The sequence below is a fragment of the Equus caballus genome, chromosome 10, assembly GCF_041296265.1.
Source record: "Equus caballus isolate H_3958 breed thoroughbred chromosome 10, TB-T2T, whole genome shotgun sequence".
NCBI lineage: Eukaryota > Metazoa > Chordata > Mammalia > Perissodactyla > Equidae > Equus > Equus caballus.
The window spans coordinates 16,709,315-16,732,788 of record NC_091693.1 but is presented as its reverse complement, the minus strand read 5'-3'; the positions used below and the strand labels follow the sequence as shown (position 1 = coordinate 16,732,788).

The following is a 23,474-nucleotide window of genomic DNA, read 5'->3' as shown; positions in this document are numbered from 1 at the left end:
AGCCCCGATTCACGTGAAAGCCATGGATGAATGCAACTCTGGCAGGTCATTCTTAAATTTTTGAGCCCTTGTCACCGACCCAGGCCTGGAGGGAGGAAGAGGCCAATGTGGGTGAGCAGCTGGAGACCTGTCCCCCAACCCCACGCCTGCCGCCTCCTGTTCTCGACGCCGGGAAGAAAAAATATGGGGGGTCCGGGAGCATGGTTGGGCCTAGCAGGTAGTAAGCGCTCCAGGTGGGAGAAAGGCGGTCTGGCGTTGCTGTCCCTAGAAACTAGCCCCCCAACTCATCCTCGCCATCTCTGGTCTCTTTCCCTTCCCCTAAATTAGGGAGCTGTCGAGGGTGAGGGTCCCCTCAACTCCGTGCTCTGAAAACACTGAAAGAGTCCCCAGAAACGGACGGGGGGGACGCGGGAGGACAGAGACAGACGGGGGGAATCGGGAAGGCCGCCCCCCCCCGCAAACCTCCCAGACAGCGGAAGTGCGTCAGTCTGTCCGCCCCGCAGAGCATTTTGGGAACTGTAGTCAAGTGGCGGGAGGGGGGCGCGGAGAAACTGACAGTGTAACTCTTGGCAGACCAGAGCGCGCCGGCAGAGTCGGAGCAGTTGGAGGGCGCTGGACCACTCCCTTTAGCAGATGAGGCAACTGAGGCAGAGGCCTGGCCTGGAGCTCTTCAGTCCTCTTCTTTCTCCGGCTGTTGCCGGCCCCAGTCGGAGGATGATATCGAAGATTCTGGGGAAGACGAAGTGCCACCTCCCCGCCACCAAGTTGCCAGCTTCCCGTCCCCGTACCCTGAACCCATCCAATCAGGGCCTCTCCGCCCCGCCCCAGGAGCTGCTGCCTTCCTAACCGGTCAGTGGCCCCTCTTAGATGGGCAGGGAACTGAGCCTCAGAGAGGGCAAGACTTTTTGCCTCAAGCTGCACAGCAAGTGGAGCAGAACAGCCTGTCCACTCCCTACGATTTCTGAGTCCGCGGTCGCGCTGACTATTCGTATCACATCCCCGCCCCCAGCCCTTGTACCCGAGCTCCTCGGAGCGCGCCGGACTCCCTGCCCCGCGGCGGGGAGCGGTAAGCGTGGCGCGGCGGAGAGGCGGCGAGACAGCCCCCCGCTCCCCAAGCCGCAGCCTGCCGTCTCCTTTAAGAACAGGCCCCGGCGGGACTACGTTTCCCAGAAGGCTTTGCCGGCGCGTTATGTAACTTTCCCTGCGAAGCGGCCTCTGGGGCAGAAGGAGGTGGAGGCGGTGGCGGCCGTTGCAGCGGCGGCGGCGGGAGCGGAGGGAGCCCGAGGCGGAGGCGCCCGCGGCCCATCGCGGGGCCCGAGCTGTGCGCCTCGGCCCGGAGCCGGACCGGGCGGGGGCGCCGACGTGCCTCTGCCTGCCTTTCCGAGGAGGCGGGAGTGAGGAGAAAGGCTCCGGGCCCAGGGGGCGGGGAAGGGGGGCCGGGCCTGGATCGGCGGGGAGGCCGAGCCGGAGGCCCGACTGCGGCTCGCGCGGTCCCGGCGGCGCGGGTCGAACGTCGGCGGCGCGGATCGAACGTCGGCGGCGGGTGGAACGCGGGGGCCCGGCGGCGCGCGCGCGGGGGCCATGGCGTCGGTGCAGGCGTCCCGCCGCCAGTGGTGCTACCTGTGCGACCTGCCCAAGATGCCGTGGGCCATGGTGTGGGACTTCAGCGAGGCCGTGTGTCGCGGCTGCGTGAACTTCGAGGGCGCGGATCGCATCGAGCTGCTCATCGACGCCGCCCGCCAGCTCAAGCGCAGCCACGTGCTCCCCGAGGGCCGCTCGCCGGGCCCCCCGGCCCTCAAGCACCCGGCCACCAAGGACCTGGCTGCGGCCGCCGCACAGGGGCCCCAGCTGCCTCCTCCGCAGGCCCAGCCCCAGCCGTCGGGGACGGTAGGCGGCGTCTCGGGCCAGGACCGCTATGACAGGGCCACGTCGTCGGGCCGCCTCCCCCTGCCCTCTCCGGCCCTGGAGTACACCTTGGGGTCCCGCCTGGCCAATGGGCTGGGCCGCGAGGAGGTCGTGGCGGAGGGGGCTCGGAGGGCCCTGCTTGGCTCCATGCCCGGCTTGGTGCCCCCCGGGTTGCTGGCAGCTGCGGTGTCTGGCCTGGGAGGCCGAGGCCTGACGCTGGCACCCGGCTTGAGTCCTGCCCGTCCAGCCTTCGGCTCCGATTTCGAGAAGGAGAAGCAGCAGAGGAATGCGGACTGTTTGGCAGAACTGAACGAGGCCATGCGGGGCCGGGCAGAGGAGTGGCATGGGCGCCCTAAAGCTGTGCGGGAACAGCTGCTGGCGCTGTCCGCCTGCGCGCCCTTCAATGTCCGCTTCAAGAAGGATCACGGATTGGTGGGGCGGGTGTTCGCCTTCGATGCTACTGCCCGCCCGCCAGGCTACGAGTTCGAGCTGAAGCTCTTCACCGAATACCCCTGTGGTTCTGGCAACGTGTACGCCGGAGTCCTGGCTGTCGCTCGCCAGATGTTTCATGATGCTCTGCGGGAGCCGGGCAAGGCACTGGCCTCATCTGGCTTCAAGTACCTCGAATATGAACGTCGGCACGGCTCAGGGGAATGGCGCCAGCTGGGGGAGCTGCTCACCGACGGCGTCCGCAGCTTCCGCGAGCCAGCTCCCGCCGAGGCCCTGCCCCAGCAGTACCCGGAGCCAGCCCCTGCAGCTCTCTGTGGCCCACCCCCAAGAGCCCCATCCCGGAACCTGGCGCCCACACCACGCCGTCGCAAAGCATCCCCTGAGCCTGAGGGCGAGGCGGCTGGGAAGATGACCACCGAGGAACAGCAGCAGCGGCACTGGGTGGCACCCGGTGGCCCCTACTCCGCTGACACCCCTGGTGTGCCCTCACCTATCGCCGCCCTGAAGAATGTGGCCGAGGCCCTGGGCCACTCCCCCAAGGACCCTGGCGGGGGTGGGGGCCCTGTGCGCGCCGGGGGTGCCAGCCCCGCAGCCTCCTCCACGGCCCAGCCTCCAGTCCAGCATCGTCTAGTGGCCCGCAACGGTGAGGCAGAAGTCAGCCCCACAGCAGGGGCGGAAGCTGTTAGTGGGGGTGGTAGCGGCACGGGGGCGACCCCTGGGGCCCCCCTCTGCTGCACCCTCTGCCGGGAGCGGCTGGAAGACACCCACTTCGTCCAGTGCCCCTCAGTGCCCGGACACAAGTTCTGCTTTCCCTGCTCGCGGGAGTTCATCAAGGCGCAGGGCCCCGCCGGGGAGGTTTACTGCCCCAGTGGAGACAAGTGTCCGCTGGTGGGCTCCTCTGTCCCCTGGGCCTTCATGCAGGGCGAGATCGCCACCATCCTTGCTGGAGACATCAAGGTTAAGAAAGAACGGGACCCCTAGGCCACCACTGTCATCAGTCTCCTGCCCCCGCCCCCTTGTCCCCCACCGCTGCTGCGGATAAATTATTCCCTCCCCCGCCCAGCCCAGTGCCACTCCCACCTGTGTACATACTCCCTTCCTCATCCCGGTTGGGTCCCCTGGGGTAGATGCATTGAGGGTGGGGGGAGAAAGCTTGTGGCTTCTGTGCGAGGGAGTGTTTGGGGTCCCTTGGCCCCCCCGGTTTCCCTCTCCCCTCCTTGGCTTGGCTTTGCTGCTGCTTGTAGTTGGGGGGAGAGGTACCCCCCTCCTCCTCGAGAAGGGGCCTCCTGAAATCTCGCTCTTTATAAACGAAGCAAAAGCATTTTATTGCCCCCCTCTCCCGCCCCCTTTTCCTCCTTCAATAAACCGAAAGATGGGTTTTTTTTTTCCTCCTTGGTCCCTTAGTTGTGTGAGATGCTGCGCCCCCTTTGGGACCGAGCTGACCCTGCAGGGGAGAACACGTTGCGCTGTGGCCTGCAGGTGGCGCCCTCCGCTCAGGCGGGCCCGCGGGCTGTGTTCACAAACGCTGAGCGCTGGGCGAACGTCCTAGCCATCGGCCCGTTTTCCGGATGACAGCACTGAGGCTCGGAGAGGGAGCGGCTCTTAGGTGGGTGCCACAGCCCAGCTCGAGAATTAGGTTTCCTTTCTGGTCCATCCCCTGTATCTGCGCAGGATGTGGAGGACTCAGCGCCCACGGAGGGCGGGAGTGGGGAACAGGCATCAAGAGGCTTCCGAGAAGGGACGGGCAGTGAGTTCTTGCTGGACAGCGAGAATTAGGCTAGATTGCTAGAGGGACTGTCCGAGGAAATTTACTTGCGTGGGGTACACTAACAGGGTGCCTGTAAACAAGGTGACCGCGTCTCGCCTCTGGGGGTGTCCTGAACTGCGCTCCTCGCGCCCACCTCGCGAGCCCAGCCTCAACGGCGGCCACCCTGGAACACCGCGACTGGCGGGGTGAAAGGCACGCCCCCCGCGGCCGCCTCTGATGTGCGCGGCCTTCTCCCGCACCTGTCCCGGTGGGCTGATCATTAACCAGGACTTCCTGCTTGCTGGCGTCACGGGGCGGGGCCTGAGCGGGCTGCGGCAAAGCAGGGGTTAAGGGGAGGGGGCGGCCCCCAGAGCCCAGCCCCCACCCCTGCAGCCTCCCCTCCTCCCCGCGACCCTGGAGATTCCGAGAAGACAGAACGCTGGGCGCAAAGGCCAGCTGATGGACAGACAGATGGGGCGTGATAGTGAATCCTGCCACCACGCGGCACTGTCACCCAGCTCTGGGACCCAAGGTTGCCCCCAGTCTAAGGTAAACTTGGAAGATACTAATGTCCCGGCCCATCCTCTTGGTCACCCAGGTGTCCCACCCACACACCTTACACACCCACATGTTCCAATTCCCAAATTTTAGGGACCCTGGGGCTCTCCTCCAGCTCTGGAGGACCCTCAGTTCTTAAACCCCTAGTTCTTGGACTGAGGGGTCCCATCCCCTCCCCCAGCCATCAGGTCTCAGGTGTTCTGTCACCCCAGGCAGTGCCAACCTGGGCTCTGGGCAGGGCTGGGAAAACCACCCCTGATTAAATACACTGGGCGATAAGCCTGGGGCAAGGGAGACGCTGGATGGAGCTCTGAGCCTGGGCACCCCTCCCGGGCAATCTGTGGCCTCCTCTGACCCAGCTCTGCAGCCCCAAGCGCTGGGTAGCTCCCCCTCCCCCATCCTCCGGGCTAGAGGCCTCCAGATCCCAGGGTCCTATGTCCCTACGGGAGCTAAAGAGCTGTGGAGGACACCTGGTCCTTTAAGAACAGCTGGTGGGTGGGTGGGGGGCAGGGGAGTCACCCCCAGCCTGGCCGGTGTGTATTCTAGATAGAGGTTGGGTTAACCATTAACAGAGCAGACGGCCTGACCTGTGTGGGTGTGGGGGGCTGGATCAGCTCCCCTCCCCCCTGGGGCCAGAGTGGAGGGGTTCTGGATCTCTTAGGGGATCAGTGGATAGATGAAGAGGCTTCCAGAAAGGAGAGACAGAGATGCAGAGAGAGACAAGGAGAGATCGAGAGACCCCCTGAGATGAGGTAGAAACAGAGAGACAGACAGTCAGAAAAGAGAACTAATAAGAGAAATATCCGGATAAGAGAGACTGAGATACACAGATGCGATGCCAACAGTAGAGACATAGAGGAAGGGAGAGAGAAGAGAGACTGAGATTCAGAGAGAGGAATAAAGAGCAGAGGAAAGAGAGACTGAAATCAGGGAAAGTGCAGGTTTGGACTAGAAAGTGAAGACATCTTCAAACTCAAAAGTTCTATGAGAGGGAGAACAGAGCTCTGTGAAGAAGAGCGAGGCTGGGTCTAGCTTGGTCACTTGGTCCCCACGACAAGGCCTGGCCCACTCCTACTTGTCCTTCAGGTCTCAGCTCGGCTGACACCTCCTCCAGGAAGCCCTCCTTGACCCCCCAGGCTGCATCAGGTGCCATTTCCGGGCTCTCACAGACCCTGCATGCCGCTATCCCAGCCCTGCACATTCTGGATCATCATTGTCTGGGGACTGGACTATGAGCCCCACGAAGGCAGCGCCAGGGCTGTCTCAGTCATCACTGTGTCCCCAGCATCACCCAGCACAGGGCTGGTTTAAAGGCTGGGTAGAGGAATGGGCTCCTTTCCCTCACCTACTGGGGTAGGTGCTGTGGATACAGCAGGGAACAGAATGCAGCCTCTCCTCTTGCGGAGCTGACATTCAGGTGGGAGATACAGAGAGATCCCTAAAATATGACAGCCGTAGTCCTAAGAAGAAAAAGTAAACCAGGGAAAGGGGATGGAGAATGATGGAGGTTGCTGTTTTAAAGAGGGAGGTAGGGAAGGGCTTACTGAGGAGATGACACTAAGAACTGAAGGAGTGAGGGAGCAAGCCAGGGAAATCTCGGGGAATAGCATGTGCAAAGGCCCTGAGGTCGGAGTCTGCTTGGTTTGTTCCAGAAGCAGCCAGGTAGCCAGTGCAGCTATGCAAGGGGGAGAGTCATAAGAACGAGGTCAGAGGGATAGTAGGGGAGCTTTGGGGGCCCTGTAGGCCATGATAGGGACTTAGAATTTTGTTTTAGTGGGAATGGATAGAGGGTTTCAAGCACCGGGTAAACGGATAGAGCAAATGAGACAAATGGCAAAGAATCAGCTGGGATGGACAGCATCTCATTGATCTATGTGCCCGGGGTTCAACAGAGGGCCTAGCACATAGGCTCAACGACAGTGTATGCACCATTGAATAGGATCCAGACCAACAGAGAAAAAGTCAGAGTGACTTTAGAGGGATGAACAGACTCCCAGGGAGAAGCCAGGTAAGGACCTGAGGACGCCCAGGGACAGCAGACCCAGACAGACAGCAGCATAGCTGAGAAGTCCTATTCCTTCCAGAGCCCTCCCCACCCGGAAAACTTCCCTGGAGCTGGAAAAAACCCCCAGGCCCCCCTGCCCGCCTCGCCCGTGGCATGCCCACTCACACCTCAGGCAGAGGAAGCTGGCAGGCCCCACAGGAACCTTTCTGTGCGGGGGGGAGTGGAGGCGGGCGGGCGGCAGGGACGAAGGGAGCCGAGTGGCGGGCGGGCAGGCAGCGGGCAGCGGCTACACAAAGGCCCCAGTGTCTGCCCCTCCTGCCCCGGGTACAGATATAAATAATATGTACGTGTACCTTTATATATATATACCAGCGGGCTGGGGGCAGAAGGCTGGGGGCCACACACTTCCCCAGGGGCCTGAGCACAGATCTGCTCCTGAGGGGGCTGGGGGCTCAGAGACACACAGAGATAGTGGCCAAGACTGAGAGACTCGGGCTGAGAGGGACACGGTGACAGGAGGAGAGAGAGACTCACCAAGTGCAAACGAGAGACAGAAAGAGACTGGCAGAGAAAGAGCTCGAGTTGGCAGCCAAGTGGCAGAGAGAGTGGGCTGGTTCCAGCGAAGACAGATCAGGAAAACAGCGAAATCAGGTTTCGCGGAGAAAAGACAGAAAGAGGCAGAGGTGGAGGGACAGTGACAGAATGAAGACAAGGTTCCTTCCAGAGAAAGGCAGCGCCCCGGAGAAACGCAGGTGAGAGGAAGTAGGGACACAGAGAAACAGAGAGAGGCCAGCAGACACCCAGAAAGGGGCAGAGAGAGAGAAGCAGTCAGACAGACAGACAGACAGGGCCGGGGCCAAGACTGGAGGGTTGGGGAGGCTGGCGACCACAGGTGGGAGGAGGGTTAGGGCGTGTCTCCATGTGGGGGCCCCGCCTGTGGGGCTCTTGTCCAGCTCAGCTGAGGGCGGGCTGAGGCGCAGGGCACGGAGGTGAGGGAGCTGGCCCTTGGGTTCCGGATCTTGGTGTTTACCTGGGGCTGGCATTGCAAACAGGCACCCAGCGTGGCCCTGGGCAGGCAGGGTGGGATGGGCTGGCCCCAGCCCTGGCCCCAGTGGGCCCGACACGCCCACCTGTGGCCTGGGCGGTGAGTAACACACATGGTGACACCTGGGCAGATGGTGACACATAGGGGGACAGACACAGTGACACACAGGGACAGATATAGGCAGACCCAGAGTGACAGAGACATAAACAGACCCACAGAACCCAGTGACAGAGACACCCTGTAAGAGACACAGTGACAGACACACACAGTGACAGACATCAGGACACAGTGATAGGCAAACAGACACAGCGACAAAACACAAATAGTGACAGGCAGAGGACAGAGAGGACAACGACAGACACACAGAAGACAATGACAGAACAGTGACATACATGCATGTGCAGCAACGCAAACCCAGTGACAGACACCGACACAGAGACATACAAACACACGCGGCGCATGCTAACAGCTGACCAGAGACACCTCATGGAGTAACACAAAAGAGCACAGACACAATGACATTCACACTGACACCAAGATGCATGTGTGACACCAGTGACACACATTGACATGGACGCGCACACACACACTGGTAAACCTCCTGGACTGCTGGCTTCCGGGGCGCCCCCTCCTCCTCCTGTAGGAGGTTGTGGCGGGCCGTGGGATGATTATGTTGCTGTCGCCCCTCTCGTGCTCTAGACAGCCCCTGGGTAAGGGTGCCAACTCTGGGCCAGACTGCCTGGCTTCAAGTCCCAGCTCCCCACTCACTACCTGTGTGACCTTGGGCAAGTCACTTCACCTCCTCGTGCCTCAGTTTCCCCAGTAATAAAATGGGGGGTGGGAAGGATTGGGTCAATGAATTCTACAAGGTGTTCACGTGATGCTGGCCGCACGGTGAGCCCTGGGAGCTGTTATTATCATTCTGTCCATCATCGTCATCTCATGCCGTCCGATGCAGCTGGGACCCTGCCCAAGCCCTCTGTTTCCCCACCTTGGGCCCCTCCCTTGACCATGTCACCCCAGGCCCACAGGCTGTGTCCAGGTCCATCTGACCCAGCCCCAGGCCTCTCTGTGTCCCCATCGCTACCCCTCCATCCCTGATCCCTGGCGTCCTCATGTCTGTCCATGCGTCCCACGTCTGACCGTGGTACTTTTCCATGCTGGACATCAGCCGGTTGTCCCTGGGGTGGGGGTCACACCTGCCCACGCCAGCCGAGCTGGTGGCCACCAGACACCCTGATGGATGGCCCCACCCTCCCCCAGGACCCTACAACAACACCCCACCCCTCCGGCCACCTGAGGTCCCCACTGGGGCGGCCTGAGGCCCGAGCCTGGGGACAGGAAGCCCCAGGCCTGGCCGCCTGAAAGCCTCTTTCAGCCTGGGCCTCCTCCCGCCACCACCGACTCCTCCTGCGGAATAATATTTGGGCTGTTGGCCGGGGGGCGGGGGCCAGATCCGGAGGCCGCCTGGGAGAAGCCAGAAACCGCAGGGCTTCCTGCCTCGGGCCGGCCGACTCCGGGAGAGACCCCCAGGCCCGAGGGAGGGGGGCGGGCGCCCGGGGAGACTGAGGGCCTTTCTCTCGGCCCCAGTTGTTTTTTCCAGGAACCAGAAGGAATTCCCCAGCCTGCCCAGGACAGCGAGGCTGGTGGGACGGCCGAAGGGGAGCCAGCACGGCAGGGGGCGGGGGGTGACACGCAGCCGGCAGGGCGGGCACAGTGACAGAAATAGAGGGCCTGGCATGCCTGCGAGGTGGCAGGTAGAGGCAGGGACTCGGGGAGCTGGGAGAGAGAGACCGAAGAAGGAGGCGAGAGGCCAGAGATCCAGAGAAGGAGTAGGGGAGAGGCAGACCCCAAGAGAAGAAGAGTCCCCAAGAGGAGACACCAGGGCCCAGAGAGAGGGAGGGATGGAGTCAGAGTTATGGAGAGAATGAGAGAGACTTACAGAGGAACATGTTCAAAGAAGCCGAGGGACAGAGAGAAAGGCACACAGAGACGGTTAGGAACAGAGCGACACAGAGAGATGACACTAAGAGACAAGGAGAAAGATGGACCCACAGAAACTGGGAGAGACATCACACACACACACAGACACATTCGCAGGCTTTGAATGAATGAATGAATGAATGAATGAATGAGTGGCTAGAGAGCCATCGACCAAGAACGAAATGGAAAACAAGGCAAGGACCAGACCGACCCTGCGCACCTGCTCCTGCCTGGCTGAATGACCCTGGCCCAGTCCCTTCCCCGTCTGGGCCTCAGTTTCCACTCTGTGAAATGAGGGGCGTGAAGTACACAAGTGTGTTTCTGAGAGCCATGTCCTCAGAACATCTGAGCGACAGACACCAGACTCAGAGCCTAGGGAGAGACCTAGAGAAACAGAGACACCCAGACCCCAAACCCAGACGCCCCCAGCATCTTCCCCACACGCCCCACCCTGCAAAAATGATGAACACACACCAGGGCCAGCAGACCCTCCGCACGACAGCGACAGGCACACAGCGAAGACAGGCATACTTTCTTTTAAACAGACAGACAGATGCTGACTCACAGACATACACATGAAACACACGAGGACAGGCAGACCCACAACACCGATGCAGTCACACACAGACTCTTTGTGGTAGGGGGTATGCAGACAAACTGACACAGACAGAGAGACACATGCCTAAAAGTGTGAGACCCAGAGGGACCAGGGATAGGTGGACAAAGAGAACCACACACACAACACAATAAATACACACGCACGAGAGTCTGATATCCTGAGACGGTGACAGTAAGCACACACCCAGAGACGAACAGACATATAAACCCACACAACTGAGGGATACAAACAGTAGATAATAACACCCTGAGACAGACCACAGGGACCTCAATGGGCGCATCCTTTGACCCACAGAGGCGCAACACAGATAAGACCAACACACACAGTCTCCTTCAATTAACACCTTATTTGGCCCTTCCCCTCCTCCCTAGCTTAACCAAAACTTAAGCAGCCTCTGGGCTCCCTGAGCCTCAGAGCTAGAGGTGTGTGTCTGGGTGGGGGTGGGGTGGGGAGATGGCCTTGGTCACTGCAGAGTCACCTCCCCCTGTTGCCCTCGCCCCACCACTGCGGGGGCTGCTATCTGTGAGCAAACTGTCCTTGGGGTCAGGGACAGCAAAGAGCCAAAGGTTAGGTCGATGCCTCCCCGAGCCCCTCCCCCAGGGGCAGCCAGCTCTTAGGGGCAGGAAGGAGAGGGGCCAGAGAACAGCAATTCGGTGTTCAAGCCCCACAGGGCCCACTGGCCAAGGAAAAGAGACATTCAGTAAGAGGCAGAAATGGTGCCTTTAATGGTCAGACAGAACCAGTATCCCACTTCCCGGGCAAGAACCAGACGTCAGTAGAAATTCCCCCTACCCTAACCAGTCCTTTCTGGCTTCTCCTGGACCGAAGTGGGGAATGGGCTCCAGAGAAAACCAAGGCATATTCTCATCCCCATCCCTCACTCAAATCACACCGAAGAGACAGTAACGATATGGCCAACACAGGGGCTGTAGTGGCCGTCATGGTGCACAATGGAACACTGGTTATGTCAGCCAGCCAAGATGGTAGCCATCGTAGCACTCAATGGGCCAAAACAGAAATTATGCAAGATGGTGGCCAACTTGGCACTTCCTAGGCCAAGAAGTCCACCAAAAAAGAAATGGCCACAGCACCCAATGGGCCAAAGAAGATGTAACTGAAATGGTAACACCATCGCACTCAAAGGGTCAGCCAAGAGGATGTCCATCACAGCATCCAGAGAACCAACCAAAATGTCACCCCAGATGGTGGCCATCAGAGCACCCAATGGATCAACCAATAACATCCATCAACATGGCAGTCTTCGCAGTACCAGTACCCAGTACCAGGGCCCACCAAGATGTCAATGGCAGTTATCTCAGTACCCAATGGATTGACATGATACCCACAGAGATGGCAGTCACCACAGTAAGTAATAGACCAACCAAGATGTTAACTGACGGGACAAGCAAAGTGTCACCAGAAGGATCAGGCCCCAAAAGCCTGATGGTGTGAGCTGCAGCCATACCCTACCTGCCAGCTCCCACCCCCCTGCTAGGATGCATTAAGCAGAGAGCGGGAATAGAGGCCCTGGTAGTAGACCCCAGGCTCCCCACCCTCCGCCCCGTAGCCCCCAAACCCCACGTCCAGTTTGGGAGGCGCTGGTGTCTGTTCCGACATCAGGTTGTTGATGGAGAAAGGGTGGTTGAAGTTGTAGGGCGCATCCAGCTTCAGCTCCCCGGGGAGCTCCAGGCCAGTGAAATAGGGTGTGGAGGAAGCCGGGGAGCCACAGTCCAGAGCCCCCACATCTTCCCCACCCTGGGCCTCAGGCTCGGGGGGTGGAGGCTGGGGCGGGGAGGTGACAGTGGCAGCAGGGGTGGTGGTGGAGGCGGCAGACCCTGCTGCACCGTTCCTGGAGGTGGAGGTCCCGCTGCCCCCTTTCTTCGCCTTCTCCTCCAGCTTGAAGCGCTTCTGGCGGCGCAGGTAGCAGCCATTCTCAAACATGTTACCTGAGCTGGGGTGCAGGGCCCAGTAGGAGCCCTTGCCCGGCTTGTCTGGGGAGCGCGCCACCTTGACGAAGCAGTCATTGAAAGACAGCGAGTGGCGGATGGAGTTCTGCCAGCGCTGCTGGTTCTCCCGGTAGTAGGGGAAGAGGTCCATGATCCACTGGTAGATCTCGCTCAGTGTCAGCATCTTGCCCGGCGCCTGCTGGATGGCCATGGTGATGAGCGAGATGTAGGAATACGGCGGCTTGGCGTGCGCCAGGGGCCGCCGGTACCCTTTCGGCATCTCCTTGCCATGCACCAGCCCCGGGCCCGGGCTCCCGTACCCTGAGCTGCTGCCTCCACCGCTGCTGGCACCCAGGCCTGGGAAGGTGGGCCCCAGGGGCGCGGCGGGGGCTGGGGGCGCCAGGGGTCCTGAGGGCAGTGGGGAGGCAGGGAGCCCCCCGGAGGGGTAGGGAGAGCTCAGAGGGTTCAAGGTCATGTAGGAGTTGAGGGGGGCCATGGTGGGCACTGGGGTCACCGGAGAGTAGACCTGAGGGGAGAGAAAGAGAGATGAGGGGGGGGTCAGTGAGTGTCCACTCTGCTGGTCAGCAAACGGTTGCTGGACCCACTCACTGCGTGTCCGTCTGTCTGTGTGTCCTGCCTTGTCTACAGACCCTGCCATCCTTACCTTTCTCTGTAGGAGGTAATGTCTGTCTCTTTAAGTTTCTCCCTGACCTTTAAGTGCGCTCCCTGACCCCATCCCCACCCCCACGCTCCCATATACTAGAGCCCACCAGTGGTTCTAAGTGTGGCCTAGGACACCCCGGGGAGTCTCTGAGACCCTTTTAGGGTCCCCATGACGTCATAACTATTTTCACAACAATGCCAAGATGTTATGAGCCTTTTTGACCCTCTTTCTGAGTGTACAGCGGAGTTTTCCAGAGGCCACAGGACAAGTGACATTGCAACAGACCAAATGGAGAAGGAGCTCCAAGAAGCCACCTGTCTTCTGAACCAGACACTGAGGAGATTTGCAAAAACAGTAACAGTGCCGCTCCTCTCACAAAATGTTTTGAAATACAACTATTTTAATAAAAAGATGTTATTTGTACTAACAAATTGTTGCTATTTTAAAATGAATTAACACATATTTTATAAATTTCTGTATTAATTTCTAGTGTGGTAAGTATGGAAAGACATAACCCATGTCAACGAAAACTGTTCGGGATCCTCAACAATTTTTTGAGTGTCAAGAGATCCTGAGACCAAAAAAAAAAATTGAGAACTACTGATTTATCTAATAATCTAATTTATATGTGTAGCTCTCTCTCAAGCTCTTAGATTATAAAATTACAGTTATTTTGTTGTTTTTTTTAAAGATTGGCACCTGAGCTAACAACTGTTGCCAATCTTCTTTCTTTTTTTTTTTTATTGCTTTTTCTCCCCAAATCCCCCGAGTACATAGTTGTATATTTTAGTCGTGGGTCCTTCTAGTTGTGGCATGTGGGACGCCGCCTCAGCGTGGCCTGACGAGCAGTGCCATGTCCGCGCCCAGGATCCGAACCAGCAAAACCCTGGGCCGCCGTAGCGGAGTGAGAGAACTTAACCACTTGGCCACGGGGCCGGCCCCAAATTACAGTTTTTACAGGTCAAAAGCATTTGAATATCAGAAATTATGTTTCAACCTAATATATATCATCTATTTACTATGTATCATCAAATCTAAGACAAATCACCGTTTGTAAGCTGCAGTGTTATTTTAAGTATCAATGAGAATGGAAAAAAAACACTGTCAATTATAATCAGTAGACACCATTGACTGTAAAACTCATCCCATTTTCAGAAATGTTCAAACGGGGAAAAACATGCAGCTTGGCTCAGTGCAATACGATAGACGCTGCTATGGCCCTCTAAATAACCCTCTATATAGTCTTGCACCCACTCAACAAATATTTATTGGCCACCTCCTCTGTGCCTGGCTCTGCGCCAAGCACTTCACAGGAAGTCTCTTTTCATCCTTACGACCGCACTACTGGGGAGGTGTGATGATGACACCCATTTCACAGCTGAGCAAGCTGAGGCCCAGAGAGGTTGTCCCAGGTCACACAGCAAGGAAGAGGCAGAACTGGGATTCTGAATCCACACAGTCTGGCTCCAGATCGGTGTTCTGGATCATGCTATAAAAGCAGTGACCAAGACAGACTGTGATGTCTGCCCCCGTGGAGCTGACAGACCAGTGGGAAGAGGACAAGATGAGCAAGGAAAACCGACGCATGGTGGGTGGTGATTTCTCTCTTTCTGTGTGTTTTTGCCCCTTTCATCCACTGTGTTCCATCCTCTCTCCCTCAATCCTCCATCCGCCCAGCTGCCCTGCTCCCTCCCCCCGCTGGGGTCTTGGGTACTGGGGATGCTACTTGTAGCTCTGGCGGGTGCCATCTTTGCTTTGAGTCCATGGAACCCTGTCTTATCCCCCGTCACTGTAAGTGTCTGCAGGTCCCAAGGCGCAGAGAGAAAAGGGAATTGCCAGGGTCACTCAAGGAGTCAGGAACAGGTGGCAAGCAACCCAGGTCTGAGTTCCAATCAGAAACTGTCCCTCTCTCTTCGTGTGTCTCTCCAGGGAGCTCTCTTCTCCCATGTCTCTGTGTCTCTGTCCATCTCTTTCCCTGCCTCTGTACCACTATAGTCCCTCCGTCTCCTACTCCCCATGTCCATCTCTCCCCTGCTGTCTTTCCCTTTCCCCCTCTGCCCCTCTCCCCCCCACACTCTCTCTTTTTCTCTCTCCCCGTCTTTCTCTCCTCCCTACTGTCTCCCCCGTCTCTCGCTCTTCTGCCTTTCTCTCCTCGTGACTCTCCCCAACCCCATCTCTCTCTCCTCTGTTGTCTCCCCTCCACCTGCTCTGTCCCATCTCTTTCTCTTCCTTGGCACTCTCTCTCCCTCTGTCTCCCTCTACCCCACTCCTCTCCCACCCCTCATCTCTCTTTCTCCTTCAGCACATCTCTGTATCTAGCGCCCTCCTTCCCTCGGCATCACCGTCTCCCCCAGAACTCTCACATGGAAATTGGAGCCGCAGCTGCTCCCCTCCCCCATGCACTGGTCTCCCCGCTGGTAGGCTGGTCCTGCCCCCTCCCTAGAATAAAGGAAGAGGGTCCTTCAGAGATGAGGGATCCACAGAGAGTTCTTAAGTCCATCTGCCACCCCGTCCCCCTTCTCCATCTCAGTTAGACTCTCCTGTATCACAGTGGAAGATAGACTGGGACCCCAGGGCCCTCCTTTTCTGGCTCCCCACCCACCCGGAAGTTCTCCTTGAGGTCTGACCTCAAGCACTCCAGCTGCCCTAATCCACCCTAGGCTTTCCCACGCCCTGGGGCTGGGATGAACCCCCAGTGTCCGGGTCTGAGCCGGATCTCCCCCGCCGGGGTGGGGCTGAGATTAGGGGGAAAGCCCTCAGGGGACCTGCACCCCCACCCAGGAGGCTGGAATTTCTCCCCTTTCATTTCCTCATTGTCTCTGGAGGAAGGTGTGACAGGGAGCAGAAGGAGGCAGTGTGATGCCAGAAGCGTAGTTTCTAGTCCCTGTCCCCAGCCCAGGACCTCAAACAGCCCCCCAACACTCCGACAGGCTTCTGGTTTTCCATCTCTAAAATGGGGGAGCAGTTGGACCAGCTGATCTGTGAGAACGGGATGGCCAGTGGGGACGCCCCAGGGTGATAAGTTCCCAATTTCCTTCCAGACTGGGAGCCAGCCTGGTGTGGTGTGGGGGGGTCAACATCACCCCAGCAGGAGGGTGTGGTGGGCAAGAAGCAGTTTTGGGGGCCTCTTAGTTCTCCGCTGCTGAGCGAGCGCAGATGTCCTCTTCCCATTGTTCCGATCCAGTGGGAGGAGGCGGCTCGGCTGATGGGGAGGCTGGGGAGATCCTCAGACAATATCTCCATTTCCAGCCCCCCATGTGTTGGCTCTTCCAAGATATGCCCCCAAATGCTGATCACCTCTAGACTGCCCCTCGATTTCTGACACAATTTCCACACCAAACTTCAGACTGAGCCCCAAATAACAATTCCTCCATCCTAGACCCCACCATCCACTTCTGAAGATGCGCCTCCAAAACAGATTTGTGGTCGGTTCCCTTAAATCACGTCCCCAGACTCTGAGCTCTCCGGAGGTTTAGCCGGGGTCCCCCCACTGCCTGGGAGCTTCTGTGTCCGACCTGGTCTCCACCTCCCCCACCAAAAAAGTGACACCCCCAGCCGCCCCGCCTCCACCTCTCAACATTCCCAATCCTTTCCCCAGCCGGCCTGCCCCACCCCACGTGCACCTCACACCTCCACAGCCCCAGCACTGGCCCCTCCCGGGCACCTTGCCAAGCCCCAAAGGCCTGGGGATCCGGGAGTCCCACCCTACAGCTTCAAACCCCAGACCCAGGACTCAGGCACGCTGGGGCCCCTGTAACCCCCACATCTCAGTCTCCTTGGAGAGCTCAACTGTTCCAGCTCCAAACCCCACTCAAGGCCAGAGTCCCCTTCCAATTAGGAACCCAAGCATCCAGACCCCCATAACCCTCTGACTAGGACCCCGCCCCTCCCTCCACTTCACAATTTTGACTATAGAGAGAGCGAGCTAAGGAGGAGTCCTTGCAGCAAGAGGAATGGGAGTTAGACCTAGAGGGGGACTTTCTGTCTTCGGAGGGAATTAAGATATACCCCCATCCTGTCACTCCAGGGCGGCCTTGTCTGAGATGAGACTGGTGAGGACATTAGCAATTACTGGAGGTTGCTGGAAGGAGGGGGGTAGGTGAGAAATCTGAAACCCTCCAGCCTCCAAGCAGAATCCCTGCTGAGGGTCTCTAATAACAATTACACCACTGAAGTTCAGTTCAGAGGGGTGAGGGTCCTAAATACGGATAGGGAGGAATGGCGATCGACCCCTCTCCTGCCAAACCTATTGCTCAATCTCCTGCTTTCACGTTCCCAACTCGGATCCCATTTGGGCTCCCATCTATCTGAGCCCCAACTCTAACCCACCTGTTATTTCAAATTCCCAAAGCCAAACTTCATCTCTAAGCACCTCCATCTTTTACCCTTGAGCACAACCCCTATTTCTGACCTTATCTTAGACTGCTACCTGGATCCTTAGCCCTGAACCCTAATTCTGATTTCTACCCCAGAACCCCCATCTTTAACACTATATTCTAACCCTGAGCTCCCACCTCAGGCTTCCCTTCATGGTGACCTCTCTCTCCTATCTCTTAGTCCCTCTGTTTCCCCCCAGCTTTGAATCTCATTTCCTCATCTCCCAGCTCTGTCCCCTGTCCTGGAGCTCCGATTCTTATCCTTGATTTGTTAATTTTAATCTCTTGGATTTTGGGTCCCTAACACCCAGCCCTCAGGTTTAAGCTATGATCTGACCCTTGCCTAAATTTTCCCGACTCCCATGTAAGCGCTCACTCGGACTAGCCTACCTAAACCGCGCTCGCCTGCCTTACCCTCGGTCCCTGACTCCTACACCTGGTCTTCGTGTCTCTAGTTCCTCAGCTCCTAAACTCTAGTTGGGGCCCCCCTTTGAGCCCCACACCCCGGTCCTTGCTCCCACTTAAGCCCGCACCCTGATTCCTGTCCCCCTCTTCCCGCTCCGCCATCCCCGAGGACACACCTCGCCCGCCTCCGGGTAGTAGCTCCACTCGGCCAGGTCATGGGCCTCCATCTTCACCGAGCCCAGCATCCCCCGGGCCTGCGCCCCCACCCGCCCCCGCTCCGGCCCGGGGGGAATCGAGCGCTTCGGATCTCTCAGCCGGCACGGCCCGAGTTCCGACCGGCGCCCGCCCGTCCGACCGCCCGGGGTCCCAGCCGTCCCGGGCTCCGCGGGAGGCGGCCACGCTTTATAGCCGGGACACCCCCCCCCCCCCCCGCCCTCACCCGCCCCGGGCTCCCCTCCCGCCTCCCCGAGGGCGGCGCGCTCGGACTGGGGCGCCCCCTGCGGGATTGCGAGGAGATAGACCTCAGGCGCCGGGAGCCGCAGCCCGGGGACGCGAGAGCTGGAGATGGCAGAAGAGGGAGGGTGCTGCTGGTGGGAGGCACTGCTGATGCTAAGGGCCCCGAGGGCAGAACTCTGGCGCCCTTCTGCCCCAGGGGGCTTCATCATCTCGACAGGAGAGAGCGAATAGCCAGAGCGCAGCGTGACCGCCGCAGAGGAAGGGGGCGCAGAGCGCAGTGCGCTCCAGGGGTCCAGATGTGCCAGTAGAAAGACCGGTAAGAGACACTCGAAACCACATTCCTACTGCACGGACTGGAAGACTCAAGCTTCTGACAGCTGGAAATGCTCCAGATGTGTAAATGGTCAGGACCAAAGGTGGAGGGGATCGGGGCCTCTGTTCAGACCCTACTATGGCCGCAGACCACCTCCAAGACGGAGGAGCTTTGCCGCCCGAACTCTCCACCCTTTCCAACACCAGCCGTCCAGGGACTCAGAACCTCTGTGAACTCCATTTCCCAGAAGCCTCTAACTCGCTTTCCGTCCCGCGCCTCTGCCAAAGGACTACATTTCCCAGAAGGGATGGCATCAGAAGGCCGGAAATGAAGTGCTGGCCCGGAGTCGTCATTTGCGGGGGAGGGCGGAAAGCAGCTCTAGCGGCGTGAGGTAGGGGCGGGGTCGGGCCGCGGTGTGGACTGCATTTCCCGGCGACCCTTGCATGTGCAGCGCGTGCGCAGTGGCACAGCGGCGAACGGAAGATGGCGGCGGCGTCTGTGGAGAGGCGCTGCTGAGGGGGCGCGAGGGGGACGGAGGCCGGAGCTGCGGTGAGCGAGGGGCGGCATGGGGGCCCGGGGACGAAAGGAGGAGGGACCCTGAAGCGGCAGGGGCGCCGGCTGGGGGTTGGGGGCGCTGCGAAGAGAGAGGAGCCGTGACGTCCGGGACCTCAGCGTCTTCCCCAGCTCAGGACCCTCCCGGGGCTCCCCAGTGCCCTCAGGGCGAAGTTCCAACGTGGCCCCCGAGGCGCGTCGGCCCGGCCGGCCTCGACTCTGCCTCTTTGCTCCTTCCCCACTTGGCACAGCTGCACCGGCCTTTCGCTTCCTCAAACTCGCCCTGCGACTTCCCGCCGCAGGCCGGTGGCACACGCTGTCTCCCTTTTCCCCATTCCGCCTGGCTACCTCCCATTCATCGCTCGGGGCTCGGCGCCGACGTCACTTCCTCCGCGAAGCCCTCCTTTCCCGCCCTCCGTGCCGAAATCCGCAGGCTCCCCGCTCTCATAGGCCCCCGTTCCTTTCCTTCACGTCACGTGTGGTCTGGTTTGTTATGGGACTTGTATTTGTGTGGCTGTTTGATCGCGGCTGTGCCCGTGAGCTCTAGGGGGCAGAGACTGTGTGGGTGCTGGTCACACCGAAGACGCCCACTTAGTGTTGGTTGAATGAATGAAAGATGCTCGTGGGGCCGCTCGGTGTAAAAGAGGGCAGTCGTCATACTCCCAGGTGGGAGTGGGGCCGTGGGACTCCGTAAGGAGTGCACCAGGAGGGGAAGGAAACAGTGATTGCTGGTGATGGCCAAAGACTGCGAACACCCCGAATGTTCTTTAATAGGGGAGACTGGCAGGAAGGAACTGATGACATCTGCATAATACTATGCAGCTGTAAAAAGAGATGAGGGGGGAGAAATGAGGAAAATCTATCCGCTGATATAGAGAGTGGCCTCTGGCATATGTTAAGTGAAAACAAACGAAGTGGAAGACAGTGTTTATTTTAAGCTCCCTTTTTACCAAAAAAGGGGAAGTATGTGTATATGTTTTTAAAAAAATAAAAGAATAAGCCAAAAAGTGGAAGAGGAAGGACAGAGGGTAAAACATTTTGGTGGATGGCAACGTGTTAGCATCATGAAGAGAGTGGAAGGTTCGTGGTGAAAGGTTCACTGTGTTCTGATGGGGGACGGCGCGTGCTGCTGTCGGGTGGCCGTGCCCCTTGGCGTGCGTAAGCAGACCTGGGGCGGAGAAGCAACTGCTCTCAGACAGGCGTCCCGCCGAGCATGGAGGACTGCGGTGCTGGTCTCCATCTTACCAACCGCGAGCCTTCGGCCCAGTGGCTTTACCTCCCTGGCCTCCAAGTTTCCTCATCTGTAAAATGGAGATTACAGTAGTGCCTGCCTCACAGAGTTGGTGTTGGGGAGGGAGAGGAAATCGAAATCTGAACTAGGGTGGTCAGGGAAGACGTCCACGCCGAGATTTTTGAGTTGAGACCTGAAGGAAATGAGGAGGGAGAGAGCTGTGCCACTGTCTGCGGGGAGGAGGATTCCAGGCAGGAGGAAGAGAAGCTCGACGGCTTTGGGGAAGGGGCGTGTTTGGCGTGTTCAGGGTACACGGAGGCCAGGGCGGCTGGAGCAGAGAGCGGGAAACGAGGGCACAGGTAGAAGTGGCCCGATCGGATAAGGTCTTCTCGGCCTTGGTGAGGACAGTGGCTTCCACTCTAAGCCAAATGTGGGGTGAGTGTCAGCGGGGGGGACTAGGAAGGAGGCTGCTGGACGGTCATTCGTTCAGCACACACCTGGTGAGTGACACCTGTGGACAGTCCATTAAGGTCCTTTTGAAAGACGCATCTTTTTCCTGCTCCTTGAATTATTGTTAATGGTTTACGCGGTTTCCTTCAGATCTTTTCTGTGCACGTAAAAATAGTAGTTCTGCTTCCCTCACGTTTGCTAAGGGTGTTCACTCATCTCCCCCTCAGGATAGTCCTGGGGCGGAAAGACTGTGCCCATCCCTGTTTACAGAAGAGGAAAGAGACCCCGCTGCTCCTCGCCTCAGAGCCTTCTGTCTCTACAGACAGACTGGACGGAAATGGATTGAATCGCATATATTCCTCTGGTGCAACAGGCTGTGGGGACATCTTTTTATGATGATAATACACTGAGATCCACCAAACATTTTTCCCCTTTCCTCCCTCTTCTGCTTTTTGGTTTATCTTTTCAGTTTTCAGTTTTTTTCTTTCTTTAACGTGTGTACGTACTTCCCTTTCTTTTATAAAAAGGGAGCATACTGAAAACACTGCCTTCCACTTTGCTTCTTTTCACTTAATATATGCTGGAGCCCACTGTTTATCAGCGTATAGCGATTTTCCTCATTCTTTTTTATCCCCTCCCTCATTCCTTTCTACAGTCGCATGGTATTTTATTATGTGGATGTATCATAGTTTTTTAGCCAGTCTCCCTATCTAAGAACGCTTGAGTTGCTAATAGTCTTGTGCTATTAGGAATAGTGCTGTAATTGATATCATATCTTTCTTATTTCATACTTTGCCAGTGTGACTTTGGGACAGATGCCCAAAAGTCTGCCCCCTCCTTTTTAAAAACATCTCCATAATATTCCAGGAAATGGCTGAAACATAGCGTACTTGACTCTGCCTTTTCTGACGTCTCAGGTACTCACTGTGTGCAGGACCCTGTGACTGGTGCCCTCAGAACTATGGTTTATGAAGCTTGCTCTGGGGGCTGCCCCGTGGCCGAGTGGTTAAGTTCGTGCTCCGCTGCAGGCGGCCCAGTGTTTCGTCGGTTCGAATCCTGGGCGCGGACATGGCACTGCTCATCAAACCACGCTGAGGCAGCGTCCCACATGCCACAACTAGAAGGACCCACAACTGAAAATACACAACTATGTACCGGGGGGCTTTGGGGAGAAAAATGGAAAAAAAATAAAATCTTTAAAAAAAAATAGCTTGCTCTGGTATCCAGTCCAGAGTGAGCCCAGATGGAGAGAAAGGAAGCACTGAGACCGGCGAGGTGGCTGCCATGCGTTCATTTGTTCAGGATTCAGCAGATGTGTGTGGTCAGCCCCTTATGTGTAAAGTTCTGAAGGCCAGGCTTGGTTCTCCATGAGGTACTGCCTCTGACTTGGGAGACATCGGTCTCCCCGAAATTACAACCATCATGTACACATACAATCTGAGACAGACCCTGCAGGGGGAGGGGCTTCAGAAGACCCAGCAGGGACAGGACAGGCTGGAAAGGAGGGTTGAGCCTTTGTGGATGGCAGGGTGAAGGTCCAGCCCATCACAGGGACCCAGAGCTTGATCTCTCCTCTTCTTCTCCAGGGAGTACCGACAGCAGCCATGGCAGGCAGCAGTGGGGACAGCGTCACTCGCCGGAGCGTGGCATCACAGTTTTTCACACAAGAGGAGGGGCCAGGCATCGATGGCATGACCACCTCAGAGAGAGTGAGCATGGAGAGGGGGGCTTGGAGTGGGGAGGCACAGCCCCTGTCTTTGGGCAATCCCCCCCCGCCCAGGTGTCAGAGCCCAGGAAATGCGAAGGGGCTGGGCTGGCAAGGCTAGCACCATCCTCTGCCTCTCCCTCTCCTTCCAGGTGGTGGATCTCCTCAACCAGGCAGCGCTGATCACCAACGATTCAAAGATCACAGTGCTCAAACAGGTGAGGGGGCAGGCTGATGCTGGGCTAAGCAGGACAAGGGGAGAGGGGATGGGAACCCGTGAGAAAGAAGACATGGAAGTAACACTAGTGTCCACATTGTAGCACTTAGGATATGCCAGCGTGGTGCTCCGTGCTGCACAGGCATGTTCTCCTTCAATTCTCATAAAAGCTCTATGAGGCAGGCAATTTCCTCCCCATTTTATACAGAAAGAAGCAGAGTCTCAGAGCTTAAGGAATTAGTCCAGGGTCGCTCAGCTAGGAGCTGGCTGGACTAGGACTTGAATGCTGGATCCCAACTCCGAATCCTATGCTCTTCATCCCTGTGTTTCCTGTCTGCCGGGGTCCTGTCCAGTGGGGAGGACATGCAGGTCACCAGACAGTGAGGACCCAGAGCGGGCAGGGCTGGCATGGAGGAGCCCAGAGAGGACTCTTGACCCAGCCTAGGGGTAGGGAGTCAGGGAGGGCTTTCTGGAGGAGGGGATATCTGAGCTGAGACAGGAAGAAGAAGGAGAGAAGCAGGCCACGTGAGAGAGGGAGAGCGTCTCAAGCAGAGGGCACAATCGCTTGTGGAAAGGCAGAGACAAGGGGGATTGGGGGGCCTGGGTGTGGTTCAGAGCAGGAGGCAGGTGGAGTTCAGAGGTTCAGAGGTCGGGTTGCCTGAGTGAGAACCCCAGTTCTGCCACTTGCTCAGAGTGTGGCCTTGGGTAGCCGACTCCACCTCAGCAGTAGAGTGGACTGCTGACGGGGCCTCCCTCGTGGGGTGGCTGTGAGGGCCATTCAGCAGCCGCTCTGTGGGTTGTAGGAGCCAGTCCTGTGCTGGCACGAGGCTTCTGTGAGAATGTCTGT

The 23,474-nt window shown here is 58.0% G+C and overlaps 3 protein-coding genes across 5 annotated transcripts in view; 2 read left to right on the top strand and 1 right to left on the bottom strand.

Moving 5' to 3' along the window:
• Window positions 1-1,247: 1,247 nt before the first annotated feature.
• On the top strand, window positions 1,248-3,743 carry IRF2BP1 (interferon regulatory factor 2 binding protein 1). Its single transcript, XM_014729402.3, has one exon. The coding sequence runs from the start codon at window positions 1,582-1,584 to the stop codon at window positions 3,334-3,336; it is 1,755 nt and encodes a 584-aa protein (XP_014584888.2). The 5' UTR covers window positions 1,248-1,581; the 3' UTR covers window positions 3,337-3,743.
• A 7,270-nt stretch (window positions 3,744-11,013) lies between these two features.
• On the bottom strand, window positions 11,014-18,090 carry FOXA3 (forkhead box A3). The gene is made up of 2 exons (XM_023649945.2): window positions 17,880-18,090; window positions 11,014-12,784 (listed from the first exon to the last, which is right to left on the bottom strand). The coding sequence occupies exons 1-2, from the start codon at window positions 17,946-17,948 to the stop codon at window positions 11,804-11,806; spliced, it is 1,050 nt and encodes a 349-aa protein (XP_023505713.2). The 5' UTR covers window positions 17,949-18,090; the 3' UTR covers window positions 11,014-11,803.
• SYMPK (symplekin scaffold protein) overlaps window positions 14,277-23,474 on the top strand; it is a 39,926-nt gene continuing 30,728 nt past the window's right edge. The window contains exons 1-3 of one of the 3 annotated variants that reach the window (XM_023649931.2): window positions 14,277-14,510; window positions 22,292-22,414; window positions 22,563-22,628. In XM_023649931.2, the coding sequence (XP_023505699.1) occupies window positions 14,442-14,510; window positions 22,292-22,414; window positions 22,563-22,628 (258 nt within the window). In that variant the 5' untranslated portion in view covers window positions 14,277-14,441. Of the gene's footprint in view, window positions 14,511-18,787; window positions 19,022-19,519; window positions 19,691-22,291; window positions 22,415-22,562; window positions 22,629-23,474 lie in introns of those variants that run through there. The other 2 variants (XM_023649932.2, XM_070223036.1) reach the window with 2 other exon arrangements.